The sequence below is a fragment of the Leptopilina heterotoma genome, unplaced genomic scaffold, assembly GCF_015476425.1.
Source record: "Leptopilina heterotoma isolate Lh14 unplaced genomic scaffold, ASM1547642v1 Lhet_24, whole genome shotgun sequence".
Classification (NCBI taxonomy): Eukaryota; Metazoa; Arthropoda; class Insecta; order Hymenoptera; family Figitidae; genus Leptopilina; species Leptopilina heterotoma.
Window position 1 is genome coordinate 5,347,964 of NW_025110956.1, and position 22,720 is coordinate 5,370,683.

The 22,720-nt window shown below is 25.5% G+C and overlaps 5 protein-coding genes across 5 annotated transcripts; 2 read left to right on the forward strand and 3 right to left on the reverse strand.

Annotated features, from left to right (window-relative positions):
* Nucleotides 1-171: 171 nt before the first annotated feature.
* LOC122502860 (polyadenylate-binding protein 4-like) lies at nt 172-8,833 on the reverse strand. Its single transcript, XM_043613165.1, has 4 exons — nt 8,196-8,833; nt 5,074-5,384; nt 4,007-4,946; nt 172-727 (listed from the first exon to the last, which is right to left on the reverse strand). The coding sequence occupies exons 1-4, from the start codon at nt 8,386-8,388 to the stop codon at nt 288-290; spliced, it is 1,884 nt and encodes a 627-aa protein (XP_043469100.1). The 5' UTR covers nt 8,389-8,833; the 3' UTR covers nt 172-287.
* Nucleotides 8,834-10,898: 2,065 nt separating this feature from the next.
* LOC122502864 (tRNA-uridine aminocarboxypropyltransferase 2) lies at nt 10,899-12,602 on the forward strand. Its single transcript, XM_043613168.1, has 5 exons — nt 10,899-11,308; nt 11,507-11,668; nt 11,778-11,958; nt 12,070-12,272; nt 12,457-12,602. Exons 1-5 carry the CDS (start codon nt 11,214-11,216, stop codon nt 12,563-12,565), a joined length of 750 nt encoding a protein of 249 aa, XP_043469103.1. The 5' UTR covers nt 10,899-11,213; the 3' UTR covers nt 12,566-12,602.
* Nucleotides 12,603-12,849: 247 nt separating this feature from the next.
* On the reverse strand, nt 12,850-15,089 carry LOC122502861 (E3 ubiquitin-protein ligase FANCL). The gene is made up of 6 exons (XM_043613166.1): nt 14,657-15,089; nt 14,408-14,512; nt 13,952-14,193; nt 13,538-13,727; nt 13,201-13,425; nt 12,850-13,137 (listed from the first exon to the last, which is right to left on the reverse strand). Exons 1-6 carry the CDS (start codon nt 14,993-14,995, stop codon nt 13,042-13,044), a joined length of 1,197 nt encoding a protein of 398 aa, XP_043469101.1. The 5' UTR covers nt 14,996-15,089; the 3' UTR covers nt 12,850-13,041.
* Nucleotides 15,090-15,167: 78 nt separating this feature from the next.
* On the forward strand, nt 15,168-17,058 carry LOC122502862 (sepiapterin reductase). Its single transcript, XM_043613167.1, has 3 exons — nt 15,168-15,684; nt 16,350-16,663; nt 16,749-17,058. Exons 1-3 carry the CDS (start codon nt 15,456-15,458, stop codon nt 16,989-16,991), a joined length of 786 nt encoding a protein of 261 aa, XP_043469102.1. The 5' UTR covers nt 15,168-15,455; the 3' UTR covers nt 16,992-17,058.
* Nucleotides 17,059-18,530: 1,472 nt separating this feature from the next.
* LOC122502942 (enhancer of mRNA-decapping protein 3) lies at nt 18,531-22,683 on the reverse strand. The gene is made up of 6 exons (XM_043613300.1): nt 22,474-22,683; nt 21,947-22,117; nt 21,381-21,625; nt 21,145-21,293; nt 20,591-20,851; nt 18,531-19,335 (listed from the first exon to the last, which is right to left on the reverse strand). Exons 2-6 carry the CDS (start codon nt 22,102-22,104, stop codon nt 18,742-18,744), a joined length of 1,407 nt encoding a protein of 468 aa, XP_043469235.1. The 5' UTR covers nt 22,105-22,117; nt 22,474-22,683; the 3' UTR covers nt 18,531-18,741.
* Between the last annotated feature and the right edge of the window lie 37 nt (nt 22,684-22,720).

The window sequence follows — 22,720 nt, forward strand, 5'->3', positions numbered from 1 at the left end:
TTAAATTACACACAAAATATAGAAGTGAAATTGCAAAATATTTAATTATTTCGCAAAGAATTGTTTTGCAATTTACCAAAATTGTAATCAACAAGGATTGTACACATACAAATAAAAGAAAACATCATTTATTATAATTTTAACGAAATTGTTTTTATTTTAATAAAAATGAAAATGTCAGAATTTGTGAACAGAAGATTAATAATAATAATAATAATTGTAATAATAATAAGAATCGAATTGACAAAATAATAATTGAACAGAAAGAAAGAAAGAAAAAAAAGAATTTAGTCCTTCTTTGAAACTGCTTGCTTGGCTTGATGAGCCTGTAGCACAGCTACGGCTTCCTCAACTTTGGCCTTCAATGACTCACCATGCTCAAGCATATGCAGTAATTCCGAATTATCGATCTCCAATAGCATACCAGTGATCTTGCCAGTGAGTTGTGGATACATGCACTGAATCAACGGGAAGAGACGTTCTCCTAACATTTGCTTCTGTTCTTGTAATGGAGCAGCGGCCAGCATGGAAGCAGTCAATGGTTCCTGGCCTTGAATGTGAACCGCTTGCTGTACAGGAGCTTGAACTGGAATCGCCATTGGTTGTGGAGGATTGCGCATATTCGCTGTGTATTTGTAATTTGATGGACGACTTTGAGGTGATACTCCAACCGCTGGACCAGCCATCGAACGTCCTTGCATATTTGCTCCACCCACCGCTTGTTGACCTGCAAAAAAAAATTATCATTAATTTAATTGTAAACAAAAAAAATTGTTGATTCTCTTACATGGTTGCCACGCTTTTGCCCTTTTCAAATTCCCCGATTTTTCCAGATTTTTAAAACGAAAATTATTCGAAAACATCAATATAACTTTATTTTTAAATAAATATTTAATCATTATTTTTTTTATAGAAATTAAGATATTAAAAAATACGAAATTCAATAACATATAAGAATATTATTATAAAAAATGAAGAAATCGATTGCTCCGAGTCGAAGACTCGGAGTGATCGCTTTCTTCATGTTTTATAATAATTAAAACTTGCTACTTAGTTACTGTAACTTCTTTAAAAATTATTTTCATCATTACGATTATTCGTTTCTAGAATTTTCAACTAAAATTCTTCAATTTTTTTTTTATAATTTTTGAAAAAGTTCTTTGTGAATTTTCAAATTTTTTTGTATAGAATTCTTAATTAAAAGTATGAAAAGTTCAAATTTACAAAGATTTTAATTTTAATATAAAAATATTACAAATATTATAAATATTTTTTTATAAACATTAATTTCCAAGAACCAAATTCTTCCACTAAAAAAAAAATTATGGTACCAAAAAAATATTTACATAACACAAGAAAAATGTTTCAGAGAACAAAAAAAAATTTACCAATTACATTTGAAACTAATAATTTCGTTTGCTTCAATTTTTCTCTCCACTTAGTTGAAAATAATTAATTTCCGAATTTTAAAACTTCTTTACGAGGTGAAATTGTAGGAAAACTTGAAAACTATTTTTACCGTCAACAATTTAAATTTACCGTATTCGAAAGTATCTCTTTTATTGACAAACTTTCTAATTTGAAAGTCATGTCAATCTAAACAGTAATTAAATGGAATCGAAAATTTCTAACATTCTTAACAGTGATTATGAGAATTTTCCAAATGGAAAATAATTGATAATTGTTTGAAAAAAAAAGAATTCGAAGTAGATAATTACTATTTAAAACTTGCTACAAAGCGAAAATTGAAATTATTATTTAAATTTATATTTAAATTGATAAACAAATTTATAATCGAATTTTTAATCAAAATTACAATCAAAATTTCAATTAAAATTACAATCAAATTTACTTGACAAACCGATTATTTTTTAACTCGTTTTTAAGTCAAAATATGTAATAATTTTCTCCAAACAATTTGGACTAAAGTATTTGTAATTTTCAAGGGTACACAGTGAACAGTTTAAAATATAATGACTTCAATTTATATAATATTTCGTCTAAAGGTCAAATTATATAAACATTAATTTATCAGTAAGATATCACTGAATCGAAAATATTAACCAAACGACTAAGTTTGTATATTCTAATCACGATAAGACAAACAAAAATTCAATCGTTAAATCTTTCAATCTAATATTACTCGGAAAATAGCTTATTTATCTCGTTTAAGATAATTTAAATTGATAAAGTCGTCAATAAATGAAGGTTTTTTCAGAAATTAATTTCTCTAATCGGGTTAATTAAATTTTGTTTAAAAAAATAAATAAATTTGTCTCTTGTCAATTTAGAATTTTTTGAAATTTCTTTAAATTTTGAAAATTCAAGTAGAAAAATACTGTTTATGGCCAATATTTTTCTTATAAACGAAATAAATTTTTAAATTTGCTTTTGTTTTCGATTCTAGGACTTAATTTTGGAAAATTTCCTTCGCTTGAAAATTATTATAATTTAGATCATAAAATTAATTTTTCAAACATTTCTCAACTAGTTTTCTATAATTCTTGAGGGGAAATTTTTTTGTTAATATTTAAATTTGTATATTTTGATTCTTGATTAGTTACAAGTCGAGGAGGACTCTGAACTTTAAAATATCAATTTCTAGAAATTTTGATGCAAAAGAAATTTAATACTTATGTTCTTGAATATTTGAACTTTCAAAAAATATTTTTATTACTTCTTTCTTTTTTTTCTTTTTTCTTTCTTTATTTTGTTATTTCGTTAAAAAATATTTTTTTAAATCAAATTTTTAATATAAAAACATTGAATGCTAAATTTTGATTATTTTTGTAAATTAATACAGTAAATTTAAAAAATATTTAAACAAAGAAAATAATATAAAGAATTAATTCTGCAGCCAATAAATCCTGAATTTGCATTATTTTTTCAATGTAACATACTGAATTTAAAAAATATTGAAACAGAAAAAAATTTTGTTTATAATTTTAGTAAAATAGTTACTCAAAAAGTTAAAATTGAATAAAAAAAAAGTTTCGAAAAAAATTGAAATTTTAATTTTTCATTGAAGGTAAAAATAGCTAATTAAGTTTTTAATTAAAAGAAATTAATTCTCGAATAAAAAAAAATGCTGAACTCGCATTATTTTTCAACTTAATATAGTAAATTTAAAACATATTGAAACAGAAACAAATTTCGTTCTGAATTTCAGTTAAATAATTACTCACGAAAATTGAAATTTAATAAAAAAAAATTAGTTTTGAAAAAATCCAAAATTTCAATTTTTCGTTAAAGGCAAAAATAGATAATTAAGTTTTGAATTTAAATAATTAATTCTGCAGTTAATAAATGATAAATTTTCAATATTTTTTCAATTTAATATACTAAATTTAAAAAATATTGGAACAGAAAAAAAATTTCATTCTGAATTTTAGTGAAATAATTACTCGCCAAACGGCCACTTTTTAAATTTAATAAAAAAAAAAAAACAAGTTTCGAAAAGATCCAAAATTTAAATATTTCGTTGAAGAAAAAAAAGCTAATTAAGTTTTTACTTAAAAAAGTTAATTCCAAAGTAAATAAATGCTGAATTCGCATTATTTTTCAATTTAATGTAGTAAATTTTAAAAAAACGTAACCAGAAAAGAATTCGTTCTGAATTTTAATGAAATAATTACTCGCCAAACGGTCAAAGTTAATATTTAATAAAAAGTAAGTTTCGAAAAAATTCAAAATTTTAATTTTCGTTCAAGATAAAAATATTTTATAGTGAAATTATTATTTACGAAAGTTAAAATTTAATAATGAATAAATTTTGAAAGAATTTCAATTTTTCATTAAAGGTAAAAATAGTTACTAATAAATTATATAAAAAGAGATTAAAAAGAGATAAAAATAAGGAAAAACAAATGAGTTGAACTCCTATTTGATTAATTAATAAAAATTCTCGAATCAGACCTTTTTTCCCAACTTTTCCCTTTCTTTCGAATAAAACTAAAAAAATAAATCGCGAGAATAATAAATTTGGTACAAAAACAAGAATATTTACCAGTAATTGGTCGTGCAGAGAGGGCATTGCGCATAGCTCCCGTTTGAGCAGTGGGAACACGTGGCGCAGCTCTAAACTGATTTTGCATTGTTGCAAAACCAGAGCCTCCAGTCTGGGCATTAGGTCTAACTTGGTTGGGTTGAGCTGGCCAGCGTGGTGACGCACGAATTTGTGCCATTTGCGGTCCGTAGAAGCGTTGCGGTTGCGGAATCGTTGGTACAAAGTAACTTCCAGTTCCCGGTTGGAACATTTGTCCCATTTGTTGCATACGCATATTTGCCATACGTTGCATATATTGCGATGCCAAATGGGCTTTACGATCTTCCTTGCGTTGCGCCAATGCAACATAAAGTGGTTTTGTACCAACGATACGTCCATTCATTTCGGTAACTGCTTTCGTGGCTTCCTCAGGTGACGAAAAGCAGACAAAACCAAAACCTTTACTGCGTCCCTCCTCCATCATCACTTTGGCCGATGTTATTGTTCCGAATGGAGTAAACTCCTTACGTAAACGTTCATCATCGATGGTATCGTCCAAATTCTTCACGTAGAGATTAACGCCTTGATAACGATTTAAACGCTCAATTTTTAATTGCTCAAATTTACGTTTTAATTCCTGTTGACGTTCAGCTTTCTTTTGTGCACGGCCAACATACATAAATTTACCCTCGGCAATCTCACGTCCATTAAGTTCAATAACTGCTTGTTCAGCTGCGTCAGGATCTTCAAAAGCGACAAAACCAAAACCACGTGATTTACCGTCATCTTTACTCATGACTTTATGACTTGTGATCGTGCCATATTTCTCAAACATGTCCTTCAATTTTTCATCATTCATGTCTTCGCCAAAATTTTTCACGTAAACGTTGGTGAAAAGTTTGGCCTTTTCGCCAAGTTCCTTTTCACGTTCCTTGCGCGGAATGAATTTACCAACGTACACCTAAAAAAAAATTAGCAAATTAGTAATTAATAAATTATTTATTATTTAAATTCCTTCTATTATAATGTCAATTATTTATAAATTTCTTCACAAGTTTTTTTTAAACTTTAAAATGTCAAATTCTCACCTTTTTTCCATTTAACAACATGCCATTGACTTTATCAATAGATTTATTGGCGGCTTCTTCGGTCTCGAAATGTACAAAGCCGTAACCTTTTGAGGCGCCAGTTTCATCCTGAGCGACTTTGCAGCTTAGTATATTGCCGAAAGCGGAGAAGGTATCATACATCGCCTTATTGTCAATATTTTTATCCAAATTTTTAATGAAGACATTCCCGACTCCTGATTTTCTTAGCGATGGATCACGTTGAGACCACATTATCCGAATTGGTCGGCCCTTGATCATGTCAAAATTCATGGTATCTAAAGCTCGTTCAGCTGTAACAGACAAAAGGCAATAAAATTAATATTATAATTAATTACATAAAAATAAATTAATAATAAAATTAATTCCCTTTCTAACAAAATACACTTCAAACGATCCTAAAGAGCTGAACGTTCAAATGAACGAAAATTTATTTCTTCTTTAAATTAAATTTTTTATATTATAAATAATAAATTAATTCCTTTATCAAAAAAAAATAATTATAAAGTTTTCTGAACGAAAATCAAATTTTTTATATAGGTAGTGATAAATAATATTTTTTTATTCAAAAAATTAATTCTAAAGTTTCTAAATATAAAATTTAATTTTTTCATATTCATTGCAATTGGTAATTCATGAAAATATTTGTGATAAAAAAATATTTCGTTTATTTGAACGCTCAAAACTTGTGCGAATCTAATAGATAATAAAATTAAAGACAAAAAAATTAATGTTATTGATAAATATTGCTAATAAAATAATTATAATATTACACTATTAATTGAATAATAATAAATTAATAGTAAATTATTGTAAATTATTATAAATTTATCGTAAATTATTCTAAAGAATTTTAATTCAAAATGATTAAAAATTAATAAATTCATTAAATAATGGTTATTCTATGTTAAATATTCCATACAACATTTTCCATTAGCGAAGTTTCAATTTATTAAAAATTATTTCCTTCCTTCATAATTTCAGAAATAATTTTGGAAAATAACGTCCCCTTTGTTTCCGATGACTCATTTTATATTCATCGACTTTATTTCTGTACTATCTCGCAAGCAAAAGTAAAAATGAATTTGAAAAAAAAATGTTTACGATCTATTTTACGACCTTTTTGGGTTTTTAATCTGTTTCAAATAAATAAAAATAAAATCTTACATTAAAAACAACGCAAAAAATTTTTAAATGAAAATAAATATTATCAAATAAGTATGATGCAATTCTTCTTTTTAGTTTCAAAAACATTTCTGCGACATTATAGAAAAAAAAGATCAAAAAGCTTTTTTTTGAAATTTTTGTCCTACTGTAAATATTTATAAAAATTAAACAATAATTTATTTTTTAACGGGACAAGATCTTTAATAAAAAATAATTATTTAATAATAAATAATAAAAAAATAAATAAAAATACAAACAAAATTAAACATTTAGAATATATTTTTAGCACACGACGCAATATTATTGCAATAAAATTTTAATTTGATGGAGAAAAAAAATAAATTTCGTTCAAAACTTTAACGAAAAAAACAAATGTAATTTATTTATATATAAAAAAACCTCTTTAAGATAGATATTTAAAAAATTTGTAAGTTTTTGTGTAAATAGTAAAATTAATTACAGTCAATTGTTAATTAAAACCGTTACCTACATTCAATATTTATTTAAAAAAATTATTTACATTCAATTTTTAATTTTAAAAAACAAAAAAAAAAGTTAATTACATTCAATTCGTAATTTAAAATAGCGAAAAAAATGAATTACTTTCAATTTTTAGTTTTAAAAAACGAAAACAAAATTTAATTACATTCAATTTTTAATTTAAAATAGCGAAAAAAATTATTTTCAATTTTTAATTTTAAAAAACGAAAAAAATTAATTATTATCAAGTTTTAATTTAAAAAAAAAAGAAAAAATTAATAACATTCAATTTTAATTAAAAAAAAACAACAAAATGTGCGGAAAATAGACAAATTTTTCGAATATAATCAAACTGAAAAATTAGAATATTCAATTGAATTTCACGAATCAATCGATGAGTCATACAAAGAGATAACAATAAAAGACAAAGATAAAAAATAAGGAAAGTGCTTAAAAATATTCTCAATAAAATAAACTCAGTTGATAAAATAAAAAAAAACTGTTTACTTTATATACTTTTTAAAGACGCAATTTTCTTTGTCAATGAGTAAATATGTACATAAGTTGCAAATATGGAAAACAAAATATATTTCAAAAATTCCTTTTCACCCGCTTAGATAAATCATTAAATAATAAATTACTTCCCGTGTATAAAATAATAAAATTACATTAAAAAATTCCTTTTCTATAAAGTTTCGAGTATTTTCTAAAAATATCAAAACTTATATAAATTTAACGTATTTTATACAAGTCATTTTACTCCAAAAATTTTAATCCAATACCGATAATAAAAACAAAAGTTCTGTTTACTCGAAACATTTGAAAATCAAATTTCAACGTCCTAATTGAAAGAAAATCGTAAACATATTGTTTTCATTTATTCCTTTCCATGATACAAAGAAAAATTTGTAAACGAGATAAGTTTATTTTTCAGAGACACGTAATAAAATTGAATAAATACAATAATTCATGCGGGGAAAATAAAGCAAAACATCTGGAAATTTTTCTTTTTTTTGAGGGGAACACGTGGGGGGAAAAAAGGGGAGAAAAATAAGTAATGGAAAATTTTTAGCAGATGTCGATTTGGAGGGAAATTTCGCTAACAGCTGGATGAATTTATAATATGTGGAAAAATAAGGATTTCAATGAGGGAGCAGCAGCAGGTATAAGAGAGAACGGGAATATGTCTGGATGCGTCATTGAAATCCAACCCAACCTGAGTAGCTTGAATTGCAGCTCGCTTGTTCCTTGTGGCTGCAGAACGTAACGTACGCTCACGTTAAAAATGAGGGGAAGGGAATCCAATATGGTAGCAATGAACGAATAGCACGTGTCAAGTCTGGGTTAGGACTGGATAAATTCAACATTTATTATTGCTCCCTGCTATGAAATGGCAATTTTTTTCTAGAAATTTTCAATAGAGTAATTTAGAGAATAATTTAAAATAGTATAATTACCATCGACTGGTTGCTGAAAGTTGACATAAGCATATCCCAGCGAGCGTCGTGTAATCATATCACGACAGACGCGAATTGAAAGTACTGGGCCAGCCGATGAAAACTTCTCGAAGAGCATCGCCTCGGTGATATCCGAATGGAGATCGCCAACATAGAGTGAGGCCATAGGATAGTTTGGTGCTCCAGGATTCATTTTTGCGTTTTTTTATTTTTACTTTTTTTTTTTTTTTTGATTAAACGTTACTCTTTTTAAAAGTTGTAGTTTGTAGAAAAAAAGAAAATCCTCCTGTGTTGTTTGATGCTTCTTCTTTGACTTATATTTTCCGGTTTTTTTTATCACGTTTTTCGCACTTCTAACACGCGTGAACGAAAAATCAACGAAAATTATTTTTTTCACTTTGTATTTTTGTTCCACACCTTTTTTTTCCTCGGGTTTCGCGGTTTTCGGCTACGATTTTGCGATTTTTTTGTTTTGTATTTTTAAAAGTTTTTATATTTTTTTTGGTTTTTTTTTTTTATTAATTATAAGAGTGTTAATCCACGACTGGAAGTGGGTTGTGTGACCTATTTTGAGGTAAAAAGGAGACACAACCACACGTGAACACAACTCTACTCTTAATGAGGAAGAGGCGTCGAAAGAAATGCGCTCCACGCTTATATAGGAACCACACTACACATCCTGTTTTAGGTGTTACGCGACAAAATGTAGTTCCATTCACATTTCCGGTTGTCGAGGCACTTTATTATATTTCTCATTTATTTTTGTCTTGAATATGAATTTTTTTAATGAAAATTATATGGGAAATGATAATTATTTATTGAAATTGATGTTTAATGTCGTTAAAATATAATTTATTGCTGTTGCGACTATCTTCATTTGGATCATATTTAACTTGAGTCAAAACTTTAGTAGTCGGAAATAGCTGGTCAGCCATCTTAAAATTGAGCGCGTTATTTAAATTCGAATTCGAGAATTTCTTTTTAGTGATTTTCAATTTTTTATAGAAAGAAATCAATATAATTTAAAAAAAAAACAAAAGATGATTAATTATTTGCACACCAGTGAACCATAAAGTTAATAACTTTTGCAAACAAGCTTAAAAATATGTCGAATTTTGTACCATTTTTATAAAATTATTTCTATTATTTGTTAATTCTTTAAGTTTTTTTAAATCACTTTCTCAGTAATTATTAAAATATTAAAAATGCGTTTTTTTTTAATATTATTTCAAAAAAATTATTTTCACATTTTAATTTTAGCACCGTTGACGTATTTGCTTGAAATTATGTTACGAGCACATATGGGTTTTAATACGCAAACTCAAGTGCTCTGATATGATTCGTTGAGTTCAACTTTGGCTGAATCCTTAAGAGGAACCGGGAATTACAAATAATAAAAACAATAATATTCCGTTAAAACGGAGGGAAAAACCTCACAACAAGAAAGAATCAATCAATAATTAATAATATTAATTATTGATGGATATCAGACTTCTTGTGAGTAAACCCAATAAATTTATTTAAATAAAAGTTCAATAGTACAAAAATGACTAAGGAAACTGAGAAGCAACCTTTCTAGTCAATAGTCAACTTAAATCTAACTTGTAGTTATAGTCAATTGGAGTTGGTCTCCGCTGTTAGTCCAGGTTGGGGGAAATGCGCATGTTCAAAGTGACGCGTATCCCCCACTTTACACTTTATGCACTTCACCAATACTAATACTGTTTCATACGTCACACCTGTCGGTGTTGATACACACACATTCGTCATAGCTTTATTATTCCTATCCTTATCATATTATAGTTATTTTAATTATTCAGTTTATATACAATTAATAAACTAATAGTAATATTTACATTTATAATAAGTATATTTACTCTTGTATTCGATGCTCACATACGTGTTACAACTATAATAAATATTATATAAATAAATTATACAATGCTGATGATCATGATAGTTATAACAAATTCATTGTTTAACTATAACTCTTAAAGGTAATTTATTTACAAGTGTTAATTCACTACTAGTAATATTATAATAGTTGATTAAATTTTAGATTGATAGAAATAATGAAATATAGAAATTACGATTATTTATAAAAAGTAGTTGAGCGATTAACAATTCTAAAAAGTAATGAAAACTGGGTTTTTCCAGTACGTGACAATTTTGAAGTTAAAAGGATAGAAAGTTTTTAGGTGTACCATTTCGGTAGTATTACCTGAACAAAGGATCTGGTCTATAAAAGTAAGCTGTTCTAATTTTATGACTTCTTAAAGGAGTATACTTTTTGGGTATTTTTCAATTGTACCTATAGTGTTAGAAAAACATATTGGTTTGGAAGGAAATCGAAGAGTTTAGATTTTATTAAAACATCTGTTTCTTAATCCAGATTATCTTTATGATGTTTTAGAAATATTTTGAGTTTCTTAAAGTACAATTACTCATTCTTTGGAATGTTTAAAATAACATCCGCTAAAACATGAAAATGTGTTTAGGTACTTTATTATACTATATTCTTTAGTCGTTCTCAGTCTCAGGTTTATATTTCGAAATATGTATTTTATACTTTTGTTTTAATAAATTTAATTAAGCCGCGACTTAAAAATCGCGATTCGATTAATCTCGAAATGTGATTCGAGCGAGATAGTAGTCGCTCGTCACAGTTGGCTTCAACAGGTAAATTCGTATTGCATACGTATTTCTACGTAAAAAAGCAGAGTTTAAAGTTGTCCACGTCTTGAGTATTGTTGTCAAAACCAAAATAAAGTTTTCTAGTACTTGACAATGAAAATTAGATAAAAAATAATTTGCTGCTTTATATAAATGTTTAATTAAAAACCAAATAAATTGAAACATGTCTTTATGAAACGAGTGTTATTGTAAATATATATTGTTGAGTAACATAACCTTAAATATTGACAAATTATTTCGATTTTTTATTTCTCTACTACTCCAATTTAAAAAAAAATTCAATTTTGATTCATACGAAAATATTGTACTATCGTGAAATTAAAAATGCAAACAAATACAAACGAAGAAAATGTATGGAAAGAACTGGCTGAAATACCAGCTGATCCTCCAAAAATGAGAAACAAATGTGAACAATGCCGGTTAGTATAACAATTCGAATTATTTCAACTATATTGACAACTGTCAATATTTATTTATTTATTATTGTTTATTTATTTCTATATTTAATATTCCATATTTAATATTAGGTTTAATATTTTAATCATTATTATTACATTTCCTACTACAATTTTTCCACTTTTAATACAATCAATTTGAATTTTCTCTTTTATTCACAGGCGTCCAATAACTGTTTGTTGGTGTTCAGGTCTTCCAAAAACACGAATATTCACAGAATCTAGATTAATAATTTTGCAACATCCAGCTGAAGAGAAAAGAAGTCTTCGAACAGTTCCCATGTTAACATTAGCTCTGGAGAATGAAAAATGTGTTACTTACAGGTTTGGATATTTTTTTCTCGACCTTTTCGAAAATTACTCTACAAATTTAATTTTATTATTTAATTTTATTTATAAACATTGAGATGAATTGAATTTAATCAATTTTCAGAGGGAAAAAATTCCCACAAGCAAAACATACGGGTTTACAGGAAATATTAAATGATCCAAATACTATTTTATTGTATCCAACTTCAGAAGCAGTTGCATTAGAAGAACTTACGCCGGTCGGGTTTAATGAACAAAAACCTTACAATGTAATTTTATTAGATGGAACGTGGCCACAAGCTAAGGTAAATTAATTTATTTGTTTTAATTAATAAACTTACTTTTACGAAAGCGAAAAAATTAATTAAATTCATTCGAATTTTCTCGAAATTAATTAAATTCAATGCTTTTTTTAGGCAATTTATCACGCGAGTCCAGTTCTTTGTACACTACGAACTTGTAAAATTGTTGGCGCTCCGTTAAGTCAATATGTCATAAGAACTCAACCCACAGACAATTGTTTATCAACCCTTGAAACAGGAGCAATTGCTCTATCGATTCTGGAGAATAAATCTTCCTTAAAGGAAGAAATGCTTCGTCCCCTTCACCATCTGTGCAGGTAATATTTTTATTTTCCAATTAAAATGCAACTTAAAAATTAATGTCTAAATAGAAATTATATTTCCTTGTAATTTATAATTGGAAGTTGTAAATGTAATTTCTAAATGGAATTTGTAAATGCAATTTGTAAATGGAATTTGTAAACGTAATTTGTAATTACAAAGTTAACGATTCGCTTTTAGATTTCAACTGGACAAGGGTGCTGTAATTCATCATTCGAAAGAAGTGATGTTACCAAAACAAAATAATTCTCACAAACATTCGAAAAGAAAAGTCAAAGAACAATTATGATTAATTTTAAATCAACTACTAAAAATTAATTAGAAAATGAAAGGAAATTTTTCATTTTCCCTCATTTTGAACACGAAAAATAAATTCCTTTCTGTTCCTAAAAAAAGAGAATCAAAATCTAATTTTTTAACATATACAAATTTTGTTTGTAAATATTTATAATTTAAAAAACTGTTTTTCTTCTACTCAAATTAACAATAGTTTTATGTACACAAACTATGCAAATTTACAATTAACTTTTATTTTAACAGATTTTAATAGGAATTTGAAATAAAAAGAATTTATTAAATCTTTAACATATTTAAATATTTATTTTTAACTTTAGTTTACAAAATTTAAAATATAAAACCTATTTAATCTTAAAATTTGTATTCTGCATTTTTAATTCAGAAACAGTATTAAAGTCTCTCGTATAATTATGGAAGTGTTTAATATTTACAAAATTGAAATATGAGAATCAATGACTGTGAAATTATCTAGTTTCTTGAGCAAACAATTTTTTCATGACAATGTGGACATTCTCCATGAATTTGATCGAATGCTGTTATTTTTCCATTCGCAGATTCCAACCACTGGAAAAGAAGAATAATTTTTTTTTGTTCCATAAGAGAGAAGAATAAAGAAAATTTTTTTACCTGTCGTAAACAAATGGAATGGAAATTTTTTCTACATCGTGTATTATTGCAAATTATATTCGGCAATTGATTTTCGCATTCTTTTTCAAAGCAAATGCAACACTCCTCGTCACTTATTATTCCAACATTTTCATCTTCACTCGCTTTCTCTGGAGCTTGTGGAAATTCGTTAATATTGAGTAACAAGTACAAATTATGCAACAGTGAATACTCACAATCCCAGAGCTAAAAATTTAACATTCTTTTAATGCCAACTTTTATTTAAAAAAATATTTCAATTCATAATTTTAGTTTTTTTTTAAATTATTATAATATATATTTTAATATATATATTTACCTGTATACGATCTGAGAGATTTTCGCGATATTTTAAAACCTCTGATTCACAGCCAACAAGTTTTACATTTGGTACACTTGACAGGTAAGAAAGATCCAGTGTCATCATAAGGGACAATGAATCTGAGAGATAAATTCTTCGATAAAGTTGATGTGGCTTTGGTTTAACTGGATCGATCACCCAACATTCTCTGCAATTAAAAAGGGAAATTTAATTATTAACTTTCAAGTATAAATTGAATAATTAAAACTAATTACATTATTGCAATTATTAGAATTAAATTATAATTATTAAAATTAAATTATTGTAATTACTATGATTTAATTATTATAATTCGCAATAATTATAAAATAATGTAATATTCTCTAAAACTATCAATTAAAATATAATTATTATTAAATTAATTAATCGTACGAATCGATTTCCTCCAATTCATTCCAAACTCTCTTTAGACTTTCAAGTTTTATCATAAAAATATTACAAATTCTGTTCAATGACAATGGAGTATTTTCAATTGATTTATTGTCTAAAATATTCGGAATTTCTGAATTCACAATTTTCCACATATTTCCTTCTTTATTTTGAACAATTATCGAAATACCATTTCCCGTCAATTTAATATTCTTCATATCGGAATCAGATGACACTTTTATTTCCTGTAATGAATAATTTTCTGTTTACAAATTTTAATTCGAAATATATCCGTTAAATATACTAAATAAATAAAATAAAATAAAATAAAATATAAATTTATTATATTTCTATTCGTATAATTAAGAAAAATAAATAAAACAATGCTTTCAATGAGAAATGAATATAAAATAGGTGGATAAATATATTTACTAAATAATAAAAAAAAATTATTCTTACTGAAGTATTGTGAAGCAATTCCCTTAGTTCATTAAGTCTATTTTTCAAAGAAATATGATCAGTTGATTCGTTAGTGATACATTTGTAATGAGCACAATCCTTTTTCTAAAAAAGAAAAAACATTTTATTTTTCTGACTTTTTAGTGCAAAATTAAATTTCGATAAATAAAAAATAAGTCAAAAATATATCATTTGCTAATAAATTAAAAATATTCATAGCATAAATATATAAAATCACTGTATACTTACCACTTGCTGTAAAAAATATTCCTTTAATTGATTTAAAAACGAATGCAGAGACGATTCATTCTGCAATGAATTTTCCAATAATTCTTGAAAGTCATTTTTAAAAGAACGTCGAAAATTTTCAGTGAAATAAACATTTATATCGTCTAAATTTGGATAGAAAGGAACAACTAATTTCATCTTTATAACTGTTTTTCCATGAATATTACAGATTTTTGGTAAATTTAAAAACCCCTCGAAAGTATAAGGACATCTTGATATTAAAACCAATTCAGGATGCCATTTGTATATATTTAATTCCTCTCTACGTTGATACATATTAACAAAACTCGTCGAAAGCATTTTTTAGCATGACATTTTGCACTTTTTTTTGACAGTTTGTAAACAAACAATTATGGTTTGAAACAACAGGTTGTTTTCACAGGGTTGAGAAGGTAGATTTTAACAAGTTTAAAGTACAGTTCACACGGTCTAAATCTTTAGTTTCCCAACTCTGATCACTCTGATTTGTGGTATTTAAATGACTTTTTTTTTGTTTACAAAATACAACACAAAAGTACAATATGTCAAGTTCTATTAATTCTTATTTTTTAAATTAAAAAAGAGTTTTAATTCTTTCTATACTATACTGTATATTTCTATTTTTCTCGTCGTAGAATTAATGTAAGAGTGTAATGTAAATAATAGTGTAAATATTGTGTCGATAATAAAATAGTTTCAAAAATAAGTTGATATTTGGAAAAAATTAAATTTTATATTTGATTTTTAATATAAAGAAAAACAAAATTAACAAGCAGCAAAAATGAAAATATTTTCCGACAAAGTATTTCTTCTTATTACGGGAGCAAGTCAAGGAATTGGTGAACAAATTGCAAAATCTTTTGCCCCCTTATTACCAGCCGAATCACAAGTTTTACTTCTGGCAAGAAATGGAGAAAGTTTAAATCGAGTGAAACAAGAATTGCCGAATAATTTAATGGTAAATACTGTCAGTGTTGATCTTTCATGTGCATCAGCTGAAAATTTAACTGGTAAGAACATTCTAATAAAATTAACTATTAAATTAATTATTCACTCAATCTACATTAATAATAATCGTTGTATTCCGGTATTCGCAGTTTGAAGTTAGTTATTGTTTGCTTTTTGTTTCTTAACTTCTTTAATAATTTCTCTTTTTAAATATTTTCAATTTTAAAATTATTGTATTGAAAATCATCGAATTGTTGCAAAGAGTTTTATAAAAAAAATTTGATAATACTAGAATTCCTTCGGAGAATTTTATTATTTAGGAAAATAATTTAATTCTCCTGAAGAATTTTGTTAAAATTTTTGAAAATTCCATTTAAATTCTTTTCGAAGCCGATTTTTTTTTTATATAATGGAGTTTCTTTAATAATTTTAATTTAAAATTTTGAAAATAATTGATTTTTATGAACAACTTCTTTCAAGTTTTTAAAATAATCGTGTTTGTTAATAATTAAAATTAAACATTTATTTATTGAATTTTATTAAAATTTTAGAAAATAATTGTTTCTTTTGAAAAATTTTATAACGAATGAAAAAAAATTCAATTCTTTCATGCAATTTTTGTGAATATAATTGAATTTTTGCAAAGATTTTACTATTTAAAAAAAATTATAATATTTATAATATAATAAATAATAAATAAATTATAATAAATTTCGTCGTTTTCCAGAAATTTTCCGCAATTCTGTAAAAGAAGAAAATATTTCACAGTTTAGCGAAGCTGTTATTATACACAATGCCGGTTCTCTGGGAAATATAAGTCAAAAAACTCTTGACATGTTGGATTTTGACGTGTGGCGAAAATACTATGATTTAAATGTATTTTCTCCGTCAGTGCTGAATAATGTTTTTGTCAAATTTTTCAATGGACGTGTGAAAAAGAAGATTTTCGTCATTAACATAACTTCGCTTTGTGCACTGGAACCGATGAAATCAATGGGTTATTATTGTTCCGGAAAAGCAGCTAGAGAAATGTTCTTTAAGGTTGAAATTTAAATTTCAAACGATCTAAAAATTTTTTTAAATTTTCCACTTTAATTTTTGAAATTAATTCCCTTTTTTCTTTCAGGTATTCGCTAAAGAAAATCCAGACATAAACGTACTGAATTATTCACCAGGTCCCGTAAAAACTGACATGTTCCATGACGTGTGTAAAAATGTCGGCGATTTTGAAGTGAAGGAATCATTTAATGAATTAAATGTCAAAAATACAGTTTTAACCACTTTGCAAACAGTGAATCGTCTTCTAAAAGTTCTCGAGGAACAAAAATACGTTTCCGGCGATCACATCGATTATTACGATTCTCTATAAAATTTTACTTGCTTTTTGTAAATTTTATTTGAACAAGAGATATTTTCAGGGTTGACAAAAAATTTGGTTTTGTTTTTCCCTTACTTTTCCCTAACATTCAGACAAAATTTTGACTTCTTCCCTGACTCTAAAGAATATTTTGATTCACTCTAAAAATTATTAGATACTCAAAAAAAAGTTCTATTCCATTTATTTACGAATTCAACAACTTATAAAAATTATATTATAAAAATGAAGAAATCGATTACTTCTTCAAAATTATTTCATCATTTCAATACAATTATTATTTTCTAGACTTTTGAAGAGTTTTACTAAAATTTTTGACAATAATTGAATTGGAAGATTTTTATTAAAATTTAAATTCATTCGAGGAATGTAATTAAATTTGTATTAAAAATAATGGAATTTATTATTTTGAAGAACTTTATAATTTATTAAAATAATTTATTTGTTTCAAGAAATTTTATTACAATTGCTGCAATTAATTGAATTTCTTAGAAGAACTTTATTAAAATTTATAAATATTCTTAAATTCTTTCAAAGAATGTTATTATTTACGAAAATAATTTAATTCTTGCTAAGAATTTAGTTTTTTTTTGAAAATAATTGAATTCTTGTGAAGAATTTTATTAAAAATTTTAATAATAAGTGAATTTTTGGGAAGAATTCTAATATTTATAAAAATAATTGAATTTTTGTAAAGAATTTTGTTAAAATTGTAGAAAATTAAATTCTTTTTAGGAACTTAATAAATAAAATTGAATTTTGAGATGGACTTTAATATTTTTTTTGAAAATATTTCAATTTTTGTAAAGAATTGAATGAAAGTTTTTTAAAATAGTAAATTAGAATTAATTAGTTAATTATTTATGTTAATGTTTTCAATTTTGAATCTGAAAGTATTACAAAAATTGATGTTGATATTTAAAAATAAATTTTTTTAACTTTTTAATAATTTTCGAAAAATTTCTTAGAGAATTTTCAAATTTGCAGTTTGCAGTCCAATTTTATAAAATTTCGATTAGAAAATAAAAACTTCAAATAATTAAAAAAAAAATCAAAATTTTTCAAAAAAATTAATTCTACAAAATTATTAATTAAAAGTATCAAAAATTCTGATTTTCAAAGATTTTAAATCGGAAATTATTGAATTGTTTTAAAAAATTTAATTTTCATTCAAGAAATTTTATTAAAAAGTTATTAAAAATAATTGAATTTTTACGAGATATTTTTCAAAATCATATTCAAAATAAATAAATTTATGAGTTAAAAAATTAAATAATTTATGAGTTAAATAATTAAACAATTTTTCTTTGTAGTTTTGTTCAAAAATTAAGTTGTTTAAAAAGAAATTATTGACAGAAATAGAAAAAATTAAAGGTTTTGTATTAGAATTCATGATAATTTCATAGTTTGAGTCAAACTTTACTTTTCAGTGAAATTAAAATCAGAAGTAAAGTAAAGGTAAGTAAATTAATATAAAGTTTTGTTTAGAAAATAATTTCTCAACATCTCTGTAAAGAAATAAAAACGACAAAATTTTGTCGAATCAGTTTTATGTAACAAGAAAAAGATTACATTCAGTTTTACCCACTAAATTATGAATAATATACAGTCGATAGTTTATTTATTAAAAACTGATTGAAAAATATGAAACATAAAAAAATGGTTGGCATTCGGTTGCTTTAAATATTTTTTTTTTACATTAATTGAAAAGTCTCAATAATAACAATGATGTACTTACAGTTTGCTAAGAATCATTCGAATGCAAGGGAATAACGAATTTAGGACCGAACGGTGATCTGTAAGTGATGCCAACATCTAAAAAGACTTTGTTGGGTAAGGCAAGATTTAACATATACAATCGTCCATTATCTGTACTGTGTGCCAATGGTAGTGCACTGAGGAGACTGTATTTACTCAAAACTCCAGGTGTGCCTGAGGACGGTGGTTCTATTGCCAAAATTGGTGCTCTATTATTATTCGCCCATTTTGCCACTGCAGTTACTGTTCTTGGTGAATTTTCCTCGCACAATGCCATTATTATTAAATCAACAACGGGCGGTAAATTTTTTACATCCGATTCAACTTTGTTATTTGTTAATTTATATAATGACAATTCCTGTAGGAGAAAAACGTCCTCGGAATTTTCAATGAATACAATTGTCTTAACACCGTGACTAGAGAGTTGTCGTGCACAATTAACACCAGCTGCGCCCGATCTATGTGGTCCACAGAGTGCAACAACTGTTGGTCGTTGATGTGCATTATTTGGATTGAAACGATGACCGCCGCCCAATAATTGTAGTATTATTTCTGTTCCAGCGCGTCCAAATAATTCTACCTACAAAAAATATTTATATTTTAAAAATTTATTTAAAATCAGAACAGGATTGTCACAAATATTGAATTTTGTTTTTCCCTGACTTTTTCCTGATTTCCAGACAAAATTTTCACTTTTTCCCTGATTCTAAAAAATATTCTGATTCACTCTGAAAATTATTAAATAATCAAAAATATTCTTTATTACATTTATTTACAAATTTCCTATTATTGAGATTACATTTATAAATAATTGTAAATATAATTGAATTACTGTGAAATTTCAATTATTTATGGAAATAATTAAATTCTTGCAAAGCATTTTATTAAAATTTTTTTAAATAATTAAATTTCCTGTGAAAAAAATTGTTATTTGTAAAAATAACTGAAAATTTTGCGTAGAATTTTATTCAAATGTTTGGAAAATATTTGAATCTTTTTGAATCATTGCATTAAAATTTGAAGGAATAAATCAATTATTTCGAATGATTTAATTAAACTTGTATAAAAAAAAATTTGAATTCTTGGAATTAATTTTATTACACATTTTTTTAAATAATTGAATTCTTGCGAAGAATTATATTAAAATTTGTGGAAATATATAAATTTTTTTTTAATCATATTATTAGAATTTCAAAGAATAATTCAATTATTTCAAAGAATTTTATTAAAATATTTTAAATGATTGATTTCTTTCGAAAAATTTTCTTAAAATTATATTTTAAATCATTGAACTTCTATGAAATTTTTTTAATTTACGATATTAACTGAATTTTCAACAAAGAATTTTATTAAAATTGATTTAAAATAATTAAATTCTTTTGAGAAATTTTATTAAAATTGTAGTTAACGAAAATAATTGAATTTCAGCGAAGAATTCAATTATTTATGAAAATAATTCAATTTCAGTTCATAATTTAATTATTTATGAAAATAATTGAATTCTTGCGAGAAATTACCTTAAATTTTTTAAAAATAATTGAATCGTTTCAATGAACTTTATTAAAATGTTTAGAATTATTTCCAAAAATTCAATTTCTGAAAATTGTTGAGAATAATTTTTTTATTTCAGCTATAAGCGAATTTAAAATAGTTTAAAATCTGAATTAGAAGAAAAAAATAGCTATTAGTGTCACAAATCTAAGAAAAAGTATCTAAATAGTAGCAAGTTGTTAAAAAAGAAGTACTTAGTTAATAGAAGGTTTTAGTAGATGAGTGCGAAGTTTGAAAAAAAATACTAGGGAATAATTTTAAAATAGTAGTAAAAAGAAAATTACTCTTCGCTCCCAAGTGATGCCAAATCGATCTGCTGCACCAATTAATTGACGATGAAGGTCAAGAGTGATACTTGGAATGATTAAACCATCGTCCGTTACATATTCCGTTCGGTCTGGACAAGGTACAATTATTTGACGAAATGCTGCCGGCGCCGATTCAATAATATTCTCATCGTGTCGATATCTCGATTTATTTGCCTTATTACTTTCTGACTGACGAACAATGTCCGGTCTCGATGAATTTATTTCTTGCCAAACCGCCTAAAAGCATTTTACATAATTTCACGTCTTAATTAGTGAATTTAACAAAATACTAAGGAATGAAAATAATAATTATTGATTTCTATTCTTTAATTCTACTTTCTATTTATCCTTAAACTTTTGAACGTTCAAATAAAATATTTTTTTCTCAAATATTCTTAAAATAACATTTGTACTGCAAATTGAAAAAAATATCGTCCTTTATTTGAACGTTCAAAACGTTTGAATCTACTAAGAATGGAACCAAAATTGTCTTACATTATTATTACATATTATTATTTTATTATAATTACCTCCTTGTTAAACAAAGCCAAATTTTTTTCAAAATCAAAATCCTGTTTTAAACATTGATCGATTGGAGTTCCGAATGCTTGTTCATCTCTTTCATTTCGTCTCTGTCTGTGAGTTAATTTTCTTTGATTCGTTTTTGATATAACTTCAGCTTAAAAAAAAGAAGGAAATCACAATCACCTTTTTTAAAAAAATTACACACAAGGATGCATGGAAAATGAATAAAATACTTAAATACCTGAACTGATTCTTCCGTTTGACGGAATTTCCATTTGAAAGGTGGATTCAATTGATTTTTTCAAAGTGAATTGTGTTTGTACTTGCACCTCAGGTGGTGGTGGTGGTGTGAAATCCGATGTCGATCTGCCAGCTCGCTTTGCGATTGGTCTTTTAACAATGACACGACTTTGTGTTTCAGCATCGGTAATATTTTTACCAGCATCATTTATCGATATTATTGAGAGTTCCAAAATATCTTTTGCGCTACAATTCAAAAAGAAAACATATTAATCGTTCAGTTATTTACTAAAGAATTATATTTACATTTAATCTTAATGCTATTTATTATTCAATTCAATACCTACTATTTATTATGCAATTCAATACAATTTATTATTCAATTCAATACTATTGATTATTTAATTTAATACTATTTATTATTCAATTCAATACTCTTTATTATTCAATTTAATACTATTTACTAATTAATTTAATACGATTTATTTGATTTAACACTATTCTTTATTCAATTTCGATACGATTTATTATTTATTAAATTAAATTAAAGAAAAAAAATTTACTTACTTTATAGTAACTCGAGGCGAAGAATGTGGTACACCATTGCAAAATGCTTTCGTCAAGATCACCTTTTGATCATTAAAATCGACAATTTGCCCTTGATAGGTGCCTATTTCTTCCACACATGTTATTGAAACAGTGCAACCAACAAATTGTTCAGTCATTGTGAAAAAAAATCTGTAAGAAACGAAAGGTAAACAATAATAAAAGTTAAATTGCTTGAGTTAAAAACGTTTTTAACTTAAACAATTTGAAACTTAATTCTTAAAACAAACAATTCATTTTTCAATGTTAAGATTTTTTTCCCCACTACAATATAAAGTTATCAAAAGAAAATGTAAAGATTAACCCGATGAGAAAATTCGTTTACTCCATTTTCACACTACAAAAATACGAGATACGTGTAAGAAAAAATATTTTTTAACAGAGTAAATATTATTTATACATTCATTAATATTATTTACATTTTCCCTAATTTGTAAACAATGTAAAATTCGAGAATACAAAAATTTAAATTGAATAAATGATTCTACCTGTTACACAGCTTCCCTGTAATGGAATAAATGAAAGTAAAATTACTCTCAAATGAGAGAAGGGAATGAATTGAAAATTGTTTCAAGCAATTAATAAACAGTTGATTATTAGCTTTCTTTCAGGAACTATTTAAAATATCGAGTATTATATGTATTATATTGTAAAATACTTTTGTAAAACCTTTTTCTCTTTTTTCCACTGTTTAGCAATGACAGTTCATCAGGGGACTGAAGGTAGTGTGCACAA